Below are 16,390 nucleotides of genomic sequence, written 5' to 3'. Positions count from 1 at the left end.
GGAACTTTCAATCCTGGATTTTTGTTATCATCAGTGATCAGTTTATCTCACAGAAATATTTGTCTGCTTCACCATCACGTATTCATTAACTAAATTTAAGATCCGGACTTGTTCGTGGTGTGGAAATGATGTCTAAATACAAAATTATATTCTGAGGCCAGAAACCTGGGTTCTCAGATAGACCCAAGGAGACCATTCCTCGCCCCTGACCTCACCATTTCAGCGGTGGGTTGTGAAGCACTCTGTCTCTGAAACTGCACATGTAACGCAGTATGAACTATTCAACACACTTATTCTACATCTGATCAACAGATCTTATCTCTGTTTCTAAAGATTTTCCATAGTTCTGTCAAATTTCCCAGTCTTTTTGGCAATAAACTTGTAAAATGTTTCAGATCAGAAACTACAAAAGAGGATTATTCTAAATAAAGTCTGAAACAAACCCCTCTAAATCAGTTTCAACAGAAACTGAACGTTAAAGGTTTAATGACGGAAGATATTTACCACTACAGAATGTTTTGTAGTACATTGGGTAAAGCACACTTTGGCTTTTCCATTCTAATTTCTAACTAAGATAATAGTTAGAAATCTTACCTTGCAGGCTCTGAGAGATGGAGTCCATCCTGTAGTGTTCAGTAAAACACTATCAATCTGATCAACAACTGCACCAACAGTTTCCTTCTACACGGCCTAACAGGAGAGAAGTGTACTGACTGAGAACTGGTCAGACTGAGGATTTTACACCAAAACATGGAGTAAATGTTAAAACATAGGCAGGAGGAAGGTACTGGAGAATGACAGCATATACCAGAAAATTCAGGGTGAAGATACCACGCACACAAACACCACAACCACCATCAAATTCTCCCCCCCCCCTCCTTTTTCCACTCATGCACGTCACCTTTCGTTGCTTATTGTGCACACATTTTTTCTGCTCTTAAAGTTGGACATGCACATCCTGTTTCACGTTGTGCGTCACTATAGCAGTGATGGTAGAGACGCCAGAGCAGACGGTAACCGGGTTTAACCTCCCAGTCTGGTTGAGTTTCAAACTTACTACACTAACCCTAATCCTGAAAGTTTACACTGGGCTGGAAAAAGGTGACTTAAAGAGTGGTTAAAAGACTTATTGTCAGAGACTCTGATGTGTGAGACAGCTGCTTATTTCTTTGTACACTTCAGTACTGTGGTACACGCACAGCCAGGTTGACGATGGAACCACCAGGGGTCCCAAAACATATAGTCACATGTCATACCTGTTCATCTTGTGTTTCTGTTTGTATTCTTTTTACCTCAATATTTTATTTTATTCTATCGTATTGTATTTTATTGTATTCAAATATACCGGCTGCTATGACGACTTAATTTCCCTTCGGGGATGAATAAAGTAATCTATCTATCTATCTATACCTACTGTTGGAGGGGTTTGGATTAATTAGCATTCCAATGCAATACTTCAAATATCCTTCATTAGATTTAAATTTCCTGCATTGAAAAAAATGGTTGAAGTGGCTTTTAATTCAATTACGACTATAACCTTTGTGTGATTAGACCTTTAACAACACATCATATTTCACATTTTTATCATCGAGTGTAGCGACACTCACCCAATGTCAGAGCAGAGTAAAACATACAACGTGCGTCTGTGAAATGAATTCAGACAAAATATAGGAACCTGCATAAAAGAGAGACAGTTACAATATTTCAAGTTGCACATACACCCTATGTATATTGTACTTTAGTGCTTGGACAAGAGTACCTTCTTTTTCACTGATTATATGTTTGTTGGTACATTTAGACATTATTCAAACATAGAAACACAGATTTAACCATTATCAGTCTTTTACTCTCTTGCTTATGAAATGTTTCATCCTTTTGATCTGTCTGTGTCTGTCCTTCGACTTTCTTCGAACTTACTGGGTGCGTAGCTGAAGACGAGAGGAAGTGCAGTGTTGACAGTGACGTTTCTCGGCTGAATGGTTGTTGGAGGAAATGTTTGGGTTAGAATACAGGCCCCATCACGACTTTGTGTTGTTTATGAGATAACCTATTTCCCCCCATTGGCCTATTTTTTTTTTATATATAGCCCAACGGCAGTCACAATTTTAATCACAATTTGTTAAGACCAGTCTCTTCAAATCTTCAGCAAAACATACAAACACAAAGACAGGACTTTTCATTGAAGTGCAGGTGTCCAGCAGTTTAAAATTCTGAAACAAAGAATATGTGCATATTCAAAGTCAAGGTTTTTTTTTTTTATTTCAACCGGCTCTACCCCGTATTTTTCTGCACTGACCTAGAAAAACAGAAGACATACATTTTGTGGGGCCTTGCCAGACCCACCTGTACGAACTGAATAAAAGAACTGAAGCATGCAGCAGTTGTAGGCATATGAGGATGGTTTTATTTTTCATCAGCTGTACAGTGTCTCAGCTTCAACATGACAGAGGTTTCTTCTTTTTGTCTAGCTCTTCAAACAGGGACGTCTTATAATCTTGGTTTTCTCAACTCTGACAAAACGAGCAAAAAAAGAATTCTGCTGATGTGAGAACAGTCACACATAATCTGTCTGCCGGCAGAACAACATGACAGACTGAGAACACATGTTGTCGTGAAGTCACAGAACTGATGCTGCTTAATGATTGCTACTCAAGTGACAGTGTAGGTATGATGTATGAAGGTTGATTTCCTCAGAAACCTTCTCCTAACATGTTTTCTCTGATTACGAATCAACCTGTAGAAAACCCCAGTGACCTCTACCCAATGGCCTTAAACCAAAACTGTAAAACAACATCAAAGCAGAAAATGGCTCTGAACAAGAGAATACAAAGCGATGATTGTGGTTTTGGTTGGTTACGAGGGACCCAGTCTGGTTCTGACATGTTAACCACTTAACAGAGAACCTAAGTAACCAACACATCCCCAAATCAGCGATTTAAAAACATTAAAAGGGGTTTACAAGAAATCAAAAAGAAGAGAGGGTTTAAAATATGTATTTACATAAAAGTCATCTGCCACATCATGGATTATCATGGGGGAGGGGGGGTTTGAGGGACTCACTGACTCACAGCTTAGTCTGGTCCCAACAAAACATGGAACTGGCTTTAGAATGGCTGATAATTACCTTATACAAATTTGAGTTTGTTACTGCTGATTATTTCAAGTGAGAATATTCAAATGCATTGAAATAATCTCATACTACTTTTTTTGGAATGTTCAAAACTACAGCTACATATTTCACCAATCAGGATTTTCTGTAACTGCTCCAATGTTCTATGTTCTTTTAAAACAGGAAGGAAGAAGAATATTACCTGTGAATTATAAATAGGCCCGACAGTAATAAGTAGGAGAAAAATATAAAACAGTTGAAAAATTACTTCATCTCAAACTATGTCGATAATTTAGCAGCTATCAAGTTTTTACTGTACATGATCTGACTGAGGGCATGTTTCCATTTGAATGAGGCTAAAAGATGTACCACAGTTATGAATTTGCTCTGTTCATTTTAATGTACCTGCCTCTCCCCATATATAAGGAAGGACCCTTCTTTCAATATCCTGTTATAAGAGACTCAAGTCAGACCTCAGGGGGGGGAAAACTCAACTGTTCATGTGACTGAAAGTCAGTGATATCTGAGAGGCAATCTACTTTACCATATACCATGTCTTCAATAGGAAAAAAATACATTAATATCTATATACAAACAAATAAAGGCCAGGGATTCGCAAAATCTTCGGAAAGATTCTCAAGCAAGAGAACAGAAAAATAAAGTGATGAGGCAAGAGCAGATGACTGGTTGTGGCAGAGCAACACACACAGAGGAGTTTCCGTCTTAACATTAACTGCAGAGTGTGTGGGTAGGGACTGACACAGGATGTGGCTTTGTGTCGACACAAGTAGCAAAATACATGATTCATTCAATAGACATTCACCTCTGAAAAAAAGCATTTAGAGCAGACAGCAGTCAGTAATTAGCTTGGAAATTTTACCTGTATATGAGATGACACAGGATCTGGTATTTTGTATGTGTATATGTATATGTGTGTGTGTGTGTGTGTGTGTGTGTGACCCACAAACATCAGTGTGCAGCAGGTTGACATACATGGATGTGAAGTTACTGTGGAAGTATTTACATGCAGCTTCCTTTCTTTGTGCATGGTTATTTTTGCTGTCACCAGTTTGTGCAGCCACTCCAAAGGCGCCAACATGGCTGCTGTTAAAAGCACATACAGATGAGACATGAGGTGAAGGCCAAGGATGTGGAAATATTAGCTTTACACATAGTCTGGCTACACGTGTGTCGCTGCGTGTTGTGTTCACCGGTCCATCATGCTCAGGATCATCTCTGGCGTCAGATCGCCGTTTGCGGCAGCAGCTGCCGTTTCTTCGTTCACAGCCAGCTCAACAGTCTCTACCCCTTCCCCATCCAGCCCCACCCCCTCCACGGTCAGGGCCACTCCCTCCTCTAGAGGTGTCGCTGTGGACATGTCACCCTCCTCCTTCTTCACTATTATGTTCTCCACCGCTCCAGTGCTCTCATCCTCCACCTGAATGATGGCAGCAGCTGCAAAACACAGCAACATGGACAAGTTTTACTAACAGAGACAATGCCAGCTCAAAGCAACTCAACCAAGTGGACACGAATCATAACGGCCGTAACCACATCTAATACAGAAATATGCCCCTCCCCTGTTAAAAGGGTTTTTTTTGGTAGTTTATCCTTACTCTTGTTGAGCGTTAAGGGCAGAGGATGTCACACCTTGTAAAAGCCCTATGAGACAAACTGTGATTTGTGAATAGAGGCTATACAAATACAATTTGTTTAAAGGTACAGTGTGTAGAATTTAGTGATATCGAGTGTTGAAGTTACATGTTGCAGCTGAACACCCCTCACCTCACCCTCTCCTTCCAAACATGAAAGAGAACCTGTGGTAGACTTTAATTGTCATAAAAACTCAAAAGGTGTTTAGTTTGTCCAGTCTGGACTAATGTAAAAAACATGGCAGCCTCCGTACAGAGGACCCCCTCGATGTAAATATAAAGTATTTAAATATAAAGGGTGTTATCTAGGGAAAAGAATAATACAACTCATACAATTTAGATGAAACAAACTAGTGAAAACTTCATGAGGATATTCTACATTAAATTTCTGCCAATAGTTCCCTTTCACCTAAATCTTGCACACTGGACCTTTAATTGATTGAAATATAATAATAATTTCTTATCTATAGTACATGTGCTTTTACATTAAATTTACCTCCAGACTAAATACATTTTGTTTTCCCCACATAGTGCTCTTTAACACCAACTGGTGTTAAATAAATTGTGTTTGTCTTCTCACCAGCCGTTGTCTTGGCAGCCACTCTGACTGACTTGATAGGTGTTGGAGGCTTAGGGGCATTCTTCGGGGGTCTGCCTCGTTTCCTCTTGACTGGTGGCTCGTCGGGGGCTGGGACAGGGATGGCGGCAGGGGCCTGGTCCAATTCCATGCTTTCTGGGTCCTCATCGTCCTGTAGCAGTGACGATTCTTCCTCTCCCTCACCCTCTTCCTCCTCATCGGGATCAACATGATCCTCCTCTGTGTGACAGAGAGATTCAACAAAGAGAGATGTAGTACTCTGAGTTGAGTGAAATGAATATTTGTGCCCATCATGCAACATCAAATTCTCACCGCTGTCGTCATCATCATCTCTCCTGCTCCTCATCTTTCTTTTTCTTCCTCTTCTCCCTTTCTTTGGGGTAGGAGTTCCATTCTCAGCATCCTCCACCTCACCGCTGCAGTTCTCCGAATGGCGTGCCATAGTGTTCTACAAGGATGCACTGTTATACACTGTTCACTTCTAAAAACAGCCAATCAGCCAAAAGAAAGTATCCTTACCCTGCGAGTGAAGGTCTTGCTACACTTGGGGCAGACAAAAGCGGTGGGGACAAAGTTGGGGTCGTGGTAGCGTTTGAAGTGCATGTCCAGCAGCTGCTTCTGTCTGAAGGTCTTTTCACACTGGCTGCAGGCATATGGTTTCTCTCCAGTGTGGGTTCTACGATGCATCACCATGTGTCGCTCCTGTATTCAGAAGCATAGGACACACCAGTTACCCAGCCAGTACTATACACCCATTCAAATAATTACATTATGCTGGAAGCAAGGGTCGGACAGATTGGAATGTCTGTCTGTCTATCCACTACTCTAGTCCAGTCCAATATATACTTGAATAGAGGGCCATACCTTTTGTACAGACATTTATGATCCCAAGAGGATGAATCCTAACCCTCTGTGACAACTTTTTAAGATGTTTAACTAAATAACTTGGATGGTACGCATTAAATAATAACCAGCCATACCTGAGTCAAAAGGGAAATTACTTATTTGCAGAAAGAATGGCAACCCTACACATCAAATCATAAAGATATAAGTGCACTAACCTGGCGACAGCAGTAGTCACACATGTCGCATTTGAACCTTTTCTCGTTCTTATGGGACTTCTGGTGCTGGATCAGAGCGTAGCGCTCGTGGAAAACTGCGTCACAGTAACGACACTTCTTTCCAGTCTCAATAAACGAGTGCTGCTTCCGAAGATGGACACCTGGAGGTGAACATGGTTAACAAAATATAAAAAGTGAAGAGAAACAGCTTGGCAAAGTCAACTGTTTGAATGTGTGCATTTGTTTGGATTTCTTACCCAAGTCACTCTTCCGTGCGATCACTGTGTCACAGTGTGGACAGTGGAATTTGGCCACGTTCTCAGTGTGTTTCTGCAGAATGTGCATTTTCATGGTTCCACTCTGGGTAAAACGGGCGTGGCAGATGTAGCACTCATAAGGTTTCTCTCCTGGAAAGAGGGTTTAACATGTACACTGGTTTATTACTATTCATTTTTCTAATCCAACAAATGCTAAGAATCCTTGGAGGTGGGAGAAACCACATATAAACTACCCCAAAAGTAGACATTTTAACTATGTTGTATCCACTGTTATGGCCGAACCTCAGTGTTTACAAGTGAAAATTATAGTTTTGTAGATGTTTGTGGTTCGCAATTACTGGAGGAGGGCTTTGTCCGAAGGGCAGATTACCTCCAAACCTTTTTGATTGGAATTGATCATTTTTGACACTAAGGCATTTAGAAATAATCAATATGATACGAAAAAATGGTCGACAAACATTACTGGTCTCTGAAAACAGAGACGTCAACTTGTCCTCCTTCATCCATGTAGAACAGTAGTTAAGATGTTGTCCTACCTGAGTGTGTCCTCATGTGTCTCTTCAGCTTGTACGTGTCTCTACTGGCGTAGCTGCAGAGACTGCACTGGAATGGACGCTCGCCGGTGTGGGATCGAATGTGACGCTTTAGTTTGCTCACCTACACAGACAAACTTATAGTCACTGCACAGAACATTACAACTTTACAATACATCTGCCGTTTTAGGCCCTGGACTCTCTGGAACAGAATGGATTAACTTGTTGGAAAGGCACATAGCAACTTCCTCCCTCCACTGCTGCTGGCTGTGCAACTGTGAATTTATCTTGCCCTCCTCTTCACTTCTTCACTCCACAGAGATAAATATATGAGTTGTAATAAACAGAAACAATCTATAAACTCTGTACAACTTTAACATCAAGCAGACAGCAGCACATCCTACCTCCACACTGGCATAGTCACACATGGAGCATTTGAAGGGTTTCTCATGTGTGTGTTTGTAGCGACGATGACGAACCAGCTCTCCGCTAGTCACAAAAGCCATATCACAGTCTGTGCACTTGTGTGGCCGAGTTCCTGTATAAATTCAAAAGAAACATTGAAGTTGTTCTTGCATCAAGTTGTTCTTATGTTTCCTCTTCAAATAAAACAAAGCACATGTTTTTATGAAGACGAGTGTTAGTATATACCGGTGTGTGTGTTGAGATGGTTTCTTAGCAAGGTGACCGTCCTAAAGGCTCTTCCACACAAGTGACATTTATGGGGCCTCTCATCGGTGTGGCTCTTCATGTGTCTGTCCAAGTTGGAGCGCCGAGGGCAGGTGTAGCTGCACAGTTCACACTGAAATGTCTTCTTCACTCCTGTCACAAAACATACAACAAACGTTAAAATCAAAATCCCACTGCCTGATGACAACTGTAAAAGTAAGTAATAACTCTATTAATGACTTTATTATCAATAATATAATAAATCACATCATAATATAATGCATTGCTGTAATACATTTAAGTATGGTACAGTGTTCACCCTAGGACATTCTAAAGGCGGCAGCAGCATGCAAGTGTGAGCAGGTATTTTAGCTTCTACACCGTAGACGGTAAAGTAACAAACAAAGATAAGGCTGTTTGTAGTCTAATTACAAGTCAGCTGGCTTACTCTTCAACTATGACAAATCTGTTAACTTTTCACACAAGTAAGGCCATGGACAGATAGATAGATTACTTTATTCATCCCCAAAGGGAAATTAGGAGGGGGCACCACAGGTGAGCAAAGCAATGTCAACTGTTCAACCTCATTATAAACCTTGTTACAGATTATAACATTAACCATTTTAAGGGGAGTATACGCTAACATGAGTAATTATACATGTTTTTTTGTTGGTGTCATTGTTTAATTGTGATTCATTATAAGTTGCATTAGCATAAATTTTTGGCCTTTATTCTCACATCGATCAAGGGAAAAAACTGATATAGAAGCAGACAAATTGATTACAGTGCATTGTAGGTACAAAAGTGGGAACAGAGCAAATTTTGGTGGTATCTCCACTGCATCACAGATTATAGAAGAGCTACTTATGTTGACAGATAAGTGATGAGTAGAATCCATGAGGTGCAAAGATAGCTAATGCTCCATTAAAAAAATATTTAATGATCAAAGGTTTGTAGAGGCAGTGTCCAACAGACAGCTGTTTCTCACCTTTCTTTTTAATCTTTGTAGGTTTGGGTGGTTTCATGTTGCCCACCACTTTCTCAGCGTTGACCTCAGACAGAAGGCCCTCCTGCTGCTCTTCTTCAAAGTCATAGACACTGACATCCATATCCTTATCTCCTTCAGCATAACGCAGACGACTCTTTTTTCCCTGGAAAAACGGCAACTAATTAAACATCATCATCAGCGGATTACATTTTTAGTTAAGTCCAATTCAATAGACTCTCACTTCACAATAACCAATCTTACCTTTTTGGTCTTTTTCACCATTCCAGATGGAGGCTGATAGTCTGGATCTTTAGCCCAGTTTGGGTCATTTGGAGTCTGAATAGGCCCATCTTCCCCTTCTTCCAACAGCTGGTTCCCCACCTCCTCATCTTCCTCCTCAGGGTGGGCTTGTCCTCCCTCCTCTTCCTGCTCCACTGTCTCCACCTCCCCATTAGCACCAACCTTAACTACCTATACATCAAACACAACCATTGTTTTGTCAATTAATCACTACTGACCTGTTTGTGAGGTTTTCTGCTGCTAGAATGAAGCTTAAAGGAGAAGTTATGTTCCCAAAGGAATTAAAATCTGCCAATTCACCTATTTGCAAAACATCACAATTTGTGACGGTGTAGTTTTTAATTTAAATGGATGGAAGTGCCATTTTTGCCTGACAATCAACACTCATTAACCCATAATGACAAAGTGAAAGGATCTGTTAACTTTCTGAAGCCAATGCATATTAGAGACATTGTTAGTTGAGCTCAGGGATGGAATTAGGGCTGATCAGGGTTGGTATCAGATAAAATTAAGCCAATCAAATTTAGGCCATTGTGTTTGTCCACCTCAGATTGCCACTGTTGCAGCACTACCCTTCTTTACAGCCTTCAGTGCATTTTACTCAAATGCCTTGTCTTGGAGGGCACAGAGTGATAGCATATTAGGAATGCTAATATTAGCAGCCATTGCAATGAATGAACAATTATTATTTGAGTTCAAAGGGGCCAACAGTGAAAGTTATCTTTAATATGCTAGAGGCAAAAGGGCTTCTAAATGAGTTGAATTTGTCATCTGTCACCACTACAAGTAAGTGAACTGAAAGCAGGAAAAAGAAAACCCAGGGACCAGCATGTATGTGTTGGATGTCCGACTTAAAGACTGAACAACGACTGAGTCCATTTAGCCGTTTTCAGACATGACCTGCAGATAAAGTCGGGAGAATTGGGTGTGGACTTTAACCGTAGTTTGCCTTTCACACATGCAACAACAAAGTCTGAGGTTCTCTGCACAGACACTTTCACAACAGCAACAAATCCTCTGTATTATTCAGGCAAGAGGTGGTGCAGTTGGGTGCAGCAGGAAGTAATGCACACTGTCATTGGCTCTTATCACAAACTTTCCGGCATCTTTGTCAGTGTCTTCTGCGTGTTTGACTGGGCTTTTTCATCCAGAGATATTTGTTCTTCTCTTTTTTCATTCTTGCGTCTGTCAAGTGTTACAAGCATCATCAAACCCCCCACTCACTCGCGGTGAATCCAGGGAAGGAGCCCCTGCTGTGCACTCTTATCAGATTCTCCAGACTTTATGTGGACTCATACTAGGGGGCCAGGAGGAGAAAGTCTGCAGATAATGCAGAGGCTCTCAATCGGATTGATATCTGAAAGCAGCTTTTGTGTACCTGGAAGCCTTCAGGAAGCGGCAGGGTGTGGCAGATGACTGGGTCTCCATCCTTTGGCATTGCAGTGGTGTCAACAAAGGTGCCTTGCTGCAGGGCCTCCACAGTGGTGGCAGAAACTGGCACTTGGACCAGCTGCAGCTCTCCGAGGCCCAAAGCTGCCTGCTCCTCCATGTTAACCACCTGAGGACAGAAAGACACCAGAGATCAGCTCTCATGTCTGGGCAATATGCAGGAAATCAATTAAGATAAATGCAAATTCATGGTCTACAGACAGCTTGTAAATGCAGATTGTCTCCATAAACCACACAGAAAAAGCTGGAGATGGTATGATGAGAAGTGGTTTCAAAAGAGCACCTACCTGTAGCGTGATGATTTGAGTCTGGTCCACTGTTGTAACAGTTGCTTGGTGAGCTGAACCAGCTGATGACCCCCCCACTGCAGCATCTATCACCTGCAAGTAAACTTCATGTTAATAGACTGTTGTGTACATTTTTGAGACACAGCACACACTTTCCTAACAACCAACTGATTGAATTTCTAAAAGAGTCACAACAGAGCAAATGAATTATTGTGATACAAGCCCACATCCTTGTTCAGGTCAGACTGGGCAACTGTTATGTCACATCAAACACGAAGTTCATTAACAGTGACTCACCTCGGTCTTCATCTGCAACAGGGTGGGATCCAGTGAGTCCATAACCATCATTTCAACACCTTCTCCACCGTCTACACTAACCCCGGCCTCCATTAGCTGTTGCTGGGCCTGGGTGGCTGCAACCATTCCTTCCCCATGACCTGAAACACAACATTGCTGGGTCAAAAAATATTTGACCACATTCTCAACAAAGATAACATGCAATAGAAATGTATGAAACGATCTGCTCTTTATACAGCTAAACTGTAGAATAATATCATGCCCAACTTGTAAGAACCTTGTTCAAGGATGACTCCAGCTTGTCCCTCTACCACGCCCCCGGCTTCTGCAGCTTGCTGGAGGAGGTCAGCAACCATGGCGTCCTGGTTGTGGACCTCCACCACCCCTACACTCTCTGATGGCCCTGCATCCATGCTGGGTTGGTTCTGAAATATGAGATCGTGAAAAAAAATCATCATCAAGCAGTGTGTTGCATAACACACCAGCTTCTTAGTTATTTCCTTAGACATTTTTTGTCTTTATTTGAAAGGGACAATGAAGACAGACAGAAATTCTGCTATGAATGCAAAGCTTTGCTAAAGCTTTCTGTCAGTATCAGCTGTGCCCTACTTTTCATCATTGCTGTTCCTTGTTCAGCATTTACTTTAACCAAGCAACCAACTACAGAGTAGACTATCCATTTCCTGTTTATACCAAATTAGGATTTCAGGTGTGTTAGTATATAAGGTTAATTATGATATTGAGCTTAAACTCGTAGTCATTTAAAGATGAAAATATATTAGTGTGGACATTGTCCAGATCTGGTTCCACTTTCTAATTGATGTTGGTGTTGAGCAAGATTAAACGAATAGAAATTTGATTTACAGTTAATTCGAACCAAATCTTCCTCTGCTCTAAATTGATAAAAACATACAAGACTATATGGATATTTGAAAAAGCACCATTCTGTGATATAATACCATCAAATAATCGCTTAGCTTAAGTGATACATGTCAGTATTTACATTGCAAATACAACCTTTGTACATACCTCAGTTCACATAATACTGAATCCACCAACTGTGAATTGGCCAACAGAACTTAGTTCACATTCAGCTGCCTCAAATCTCATTCTCAATCTTCTCATGGAAGTAGAGTTACTGATGTCTGACCAGCAGCTTGGTTGAAAAGCTGTGTCTGCACTAATGTGTATGCCAAGTGTGACATATTTCTCAAAAGCCAGTGTTGTCACATTGTTGGCACTAAACACCACAAGTGTTACCTGAAATACCAAGGACAAATGGATATTTATCGTGATTTCAGTACACTGGGCTGCAGTCTGTGGGGTTGTTGTACTGGAAAGTTCCATTTGCCTTGCTGCTTGCCCTGAGCTTGGCTCTAACTTGACTGTCCCTGCCAACCTAAGGGAGGGAAGAGGTAGAGTTACACATCTGCACTATACATACGACCTATAACAGATTTTATCATCATCTGTATTAGGGTAAAATGGGTCTGAAGTGAAAAGTTTTTTACAGACCAGTTTAACACTTACATTACTGAATTGTACCTGACTAAGAATTTATCTTTTCAAAACAAGAGTTCAATGCAAATACATATATATATTTATTTATTTTTCTGTAAACCTGCAATAGGGGTTGGGTAATATGTCAACACATGGTCTGTACCCCCATGGGGTATGTAATATAAAACACACTGATACACTCACTCTTATATGAAGTGAGTCAATACTACTTCTATCCTTTTATTATTATTCTTATCCTCTGTATTCTTCTAGTTCTGAGTTCTTTTGAGTTTAATATCATGACTATGATGAGATAACAAGTGATGTTAAGTCACGAGTGGAATCCTTCAACATAAGGACACTCACAAGGAGGGTAGGGTTCAATGTTTGCTTTGGGTGTCAGTCTAACTTTAATTTATCAGACAGTTGAAGGGATTCTTCCCCACACTGCATACAGAATAGTGCCCAATGGATTCAACATCTATGGAGAGAGATCTCCCTTTGTATCTAAAGGAAACCAGAGTGATCAAGACACTCCCACAAGATATGTATAAGCTCACTGCTGATGTTATTTGTTCTCAGATTTATTTAGACATTCTCATTATTCACAAACTTGAATGTCTAAAGCAGCTTTTTCCCCACTGGTTTAGTAAGGCAGATGTGAATAACCAGAGGCGTAGAAAGGATTTCTTAACTCTTCAAAAGCTAGAAATTCTTAGTGGCCATTCTTGTTGTATCTGCAGAAAAAACTATGGTCAGTTTGATCCACACATCCACTCTGATCAATGAATTGTCTACATCTACATCTTAAAACTGCATAGGTGACTGAGTAAAACAATTTCAATAATTTTTCAAACAGAGATGACCCTATGCTTGTGTGATTCATCAGTGTATAGCCCTTACAGCAGCATGACTCAGTTTGGATGAGGTGGCTTTTTACGATAAAGGTGGCGTGAGCAACTCTTGAGATACACTGTGTTGATATTTGAAGTCAACAACAAAATACACTCTTCCTTTCACAAGCTCAGCCTCAAAAAGTCCCGGACACATTTTTACCATGGCAATGACACAGTGGTGGACAATGATGTGGAGAGTCTCTCATAGCTGAAGCAGAACAAAATGTATAATCTTAAACATCCTCAAACTTCACCACAGACATTATATACAGTGTTGAAAAGAAACTGACATAATCTTGCAAAGTTTTGATTCCATGACAAAAAGAAGAAAAGCTTTTATGAGCTCATTCAATGAGTAGATTTTACATGACGCTCTATATGCCTGTCATTGTGGATGGGGCTCAGTTACAGTAAGTTAGTTTAAAGCTAATTTTCTTCCCCAGCCTGATGTAGCTCTTGTGCCTTGTTTCTCAAATGTAGTTCTTCTGACCGCCCCTTTCCCTGATAATCTTTAAAATGACATCTGTTAGCATGTGCTCAATACTGTCTCCTTTCCCTCTCATTCCCTTCTTCTCTTCTGTGCACAAGCACGAATGCCCTGTTATAGATTTACTGAGTTAGTAATGTGTGACTATTTCCGTGCCACTTGGTTTATTTCCACCTCGACAGATGTAGGAACACTGGACTTTTTAAATCACTTCCACAAAAAGGGCAATGAGAGGACCATGGGGAGCTATTACATGAATTTGACAAAAAGTGGATTGGGTTAGAAACACAAACTCCACCTTGAAAGGACTAAATACAAACAACTTGTTAATGTAAACTATATATATACACATTAGTGACATAGACGGTCACATGCCTAACATCTGATTGTCTTCAGTTTTTTGTACACTTAGTAAATTTTAATATTGCTGAATTGGTTCAAGCCAGAGAGGCTGTGGTACAGGCCTTTATAGCTCTTTTGATATTTGGTATAACATATCTACCATAACATGGTAAAGACGATCAGTGTCCAGTCTGCCAACTGTCGCCTCCTCGCACAGAGTTTATGTAGCGGTGTTTTTGTAGCTCTCCAAGCCGAGTCGTAGAGGGAGCTCTCTGCTGTAATATATATCTGTGGCCATGAGGCTCTAGGTGGGCTTAGAATAAGAGACAAGCGGGCGACGGGTGCAACAACAGCTGACAATCCCGACCACAGCGACAAGAGAAACGGGTGACATACTCGATAATGGCAGAAGGCAGGGTTTGGAGAGCACACATCGTGTGTTTGGTCTGAGTGGATCACCGAGGATCGCTTTGCTGTCAATGCCTCGTCATTCCTTTTTTTCCTCGCTGGCCCAATCCGTACGATTTCCGTGTGTATGCTTCGCTACCTATACTTATATCGTCGAAGAGTTTGATGCATCCGCAACAGAATCTGCGAAATCAAATATCTGACTCGGTTACTGCCGGAGACCTCGCCGCTGTCGCCACTTGTAAACATTTACCGAGGGTCCTGGGTGGGAAAGGGCCTCGAATCCGAGCTAGCCGTGTTCACTCTTAGCTAGCTTCAGATGCTACATGGGTCTTCGAGTAAAGGTCTCGTTGAAGAACGTCATGTGGCAAAACTCAACGAAACATCTGCTGGATGCGCAAGGCTGTGCTGGGGGTCGTGTATTTGTGTCCCCGCGTGCACACAAGTGTTTAGGAAAATACTTTGCGTATGCTAATTCAAACAAGCTAACGTTAGCTGTGGGCTATAACTTAAACCCGCCAGTTTCCATGTCGTCAAGGCTGTAAAGACGGGAAACAAAGAAGCGAGAAAATGGACGCCTTGGCCTAAACTCTCCCACCAGATGGACGAAGTGCCCATAACTTATTTTCGACGATATTCCCACAGATGTGTGTGAAAATCAGCGGGTTGTGGAAGCATTTGTTGGAACTTCAGTTATTTAAACGTATTTTGACGGCTTTTTCAATAACGATAGAGGGAGACAAACACTCTCCGACGAGTGCCCGGACCCAGAGCCCCATCGTGACACCTAGAGGCCGATTAAAGATCCTGCAAACTCCCCCTTATCAGAAAAGTAGTGGTACTTTACCTGTCTTTAGTGTGTTTCTCTTCCCCGTTAGCAAGGCCCCCGGCTCAGGGTGTCAGCTACAAAGTTTGACAGGCTGCTGAGAAATGCAGGCTTCTTCGCAGTTTGTTTTAATCCCTCTCCCGCTTTAGCAGAGTAGCCTCTGCCACAAAATGGCAGTTGGCAGCTCAGTGCGCCTGTGCGGCCGCTGGGGGGTGGTGTCGAAGCCTCTGCACACACCCTGATTGGCCAGGAGGGGCGCCCCGTTGGAATACATGGAAGACCATTTGTCACAATGGTGGGAACGAGGTTGCTTTCACGGCCCTCGGACATGTTCCTTTTCACCACATCCAAAGTAAGGAGAGCGACAAAAGAAGTTCACGAGAAAGGCCGTTTCTTTCAAACCAAATAAATCGAACGACACGTTCAAAAGGAAGCGAGTGCAGCTGTTATATGTCATGGCATTGGAGTATAATTTTGGTTTATGGTTCGTATTTATTGTGAAGCTTTAAGTCACATCTGTCAGTAAGAGTGCAACACGTGACAAAGATTGAGGCCACAGGAATCTTTGGTCAGTGCGTTTTGAAAGGTATTTTATTTATTTGAATCTACAAGCCTGTGTCCGACACTTATATGAGCTGACATCCAGCATATCTGAGCTGAGCAGTCTGTCTTTCATAGGCCATCCAAAGTTTCCTAAATGCCATGAATGC

At 41.5% G+C, this 16,390-nt stretch overlaps 2 protein-coding genes across 6 annotated transcripts in view; both read right to left on the bottom strand.

Moving 5' to 3' along the window:
* Window positions 1-873, bottom strand: part of LOC109641171 (capping protein, Arp2/3 and myosin-I linker protein 3-like) — a 47,462-nt gene extending 46,589 nt beyond the window's left edge. For all 3 annotated transcript variants that reach the window (XM_069528167.1, XM_069528169.1, XM_069528168.1), the window contains exon 1: window positions 595-873. In XM_069528167.1, coding sequence (XP_069384268.1) covers window positions 595-622 — 28 coding nt within the window. In that variant the 5' untranslated portion in view covers window positions 623-873. The remainder of the gene's footprint in view (window positions 1-594) is intronic.
* Window positions 874-2,381: 1,508 nt separating this feature from the next.
* LOC109641172 (transcriptional repressor CTCF-like) lies at window positions 2,382-16,038 on the bottom strand. 3 transcript variants are annotated; one of them, XM_020105532.2, is made up of 16 exons: window positions 15,702-16,038; window positions 11,499-11,646; window positions 11,222-11,361; window positions 10,925-11,017; window positions 10,567-10,746; window positions 9,150-9,359; window positions 8,889-9,051; window positions 7,883-8,053; window positions 7,636-7,769; window positions 7,235-7,355; window positions 6,678-6,827; window positions 6,421-6,581; window positions 5,879-6,061; window positions 5,672-5,807; window positions 5,342-5,578; window positions 2,382-4,564 (listed from the first exon to the last, which is right to left on the bottom strand). In XM_020105532.2, exons 2-16 carry the CDS (start codon window positions 11,632-11,634, stop codon window positions 4,317-4,319), a joined length of 2,463 nt encoding a protein of 820 aa, XP_019961091.1. In that variant the 5' UTR covers window positions 11,635-11,646; window positions 15,702-16,038; the 3' UTR covers window positions 2,382-4,316. The 3 variants fall into 3 exon arrangements, with proteins under 3 accessions (XP_019961091.1, XP_019961089.1, XP_069383943.1); XM_020105530.2 differs by lacking the exon at window positions 15,702-16,038 and adding an exon at window positions 14,607-15,623; XM_069527842.1 differs by lacking the exon at window positions 15,702-16,038 and adding an exon at window positions 14,843-15,101.
* Window positions 16,039-16,390: the final 352 nt, after the last annotated feature.

Source organism: Paralichthys olivaceus, chromosome 7 (assembly GCF_024713975.1).
Source record: "Paralichthys olivaceus isolate ysfri-2021 chromosome 7, ASM2471397v2, whole genome shotgun sequence".
Classification (NCBI taxonomy): Eukaryota; Metazoa; Chordata; class Actinopteri; order Pleuronectiformes; family Paralichthyidae; genus Paralichthys; species Paralichthys olivaceus.
The sequence above is the reverse complement of the archived record's forward strand: the minus strand, read 5'-3'. Positions and strand labels throughout refer to the sequence as shown.

What these genes read in the sequence shown, in the direction of transcription:
- LOC109641172 (XM_020105530.2), bottom strand. An exon ending in TGGTGAAAAAGACCAAAAAG is followed by an intron (nt 9,052 to 9,149) that starts GTAAGATTGGTT and finishes CCGTTTTTCCAG; the next exon opens with GGAAAAAAGAGTCGTCTGCG. An exon ending in GCAAGACCTTCACTCGCAGG is followed by an intron (nt 5,808 to 5,878) that starts GTAAGGATACTT and finishes GCATCCTTGTAG; the next exon opens with AACACTATGGCACGCCATTC.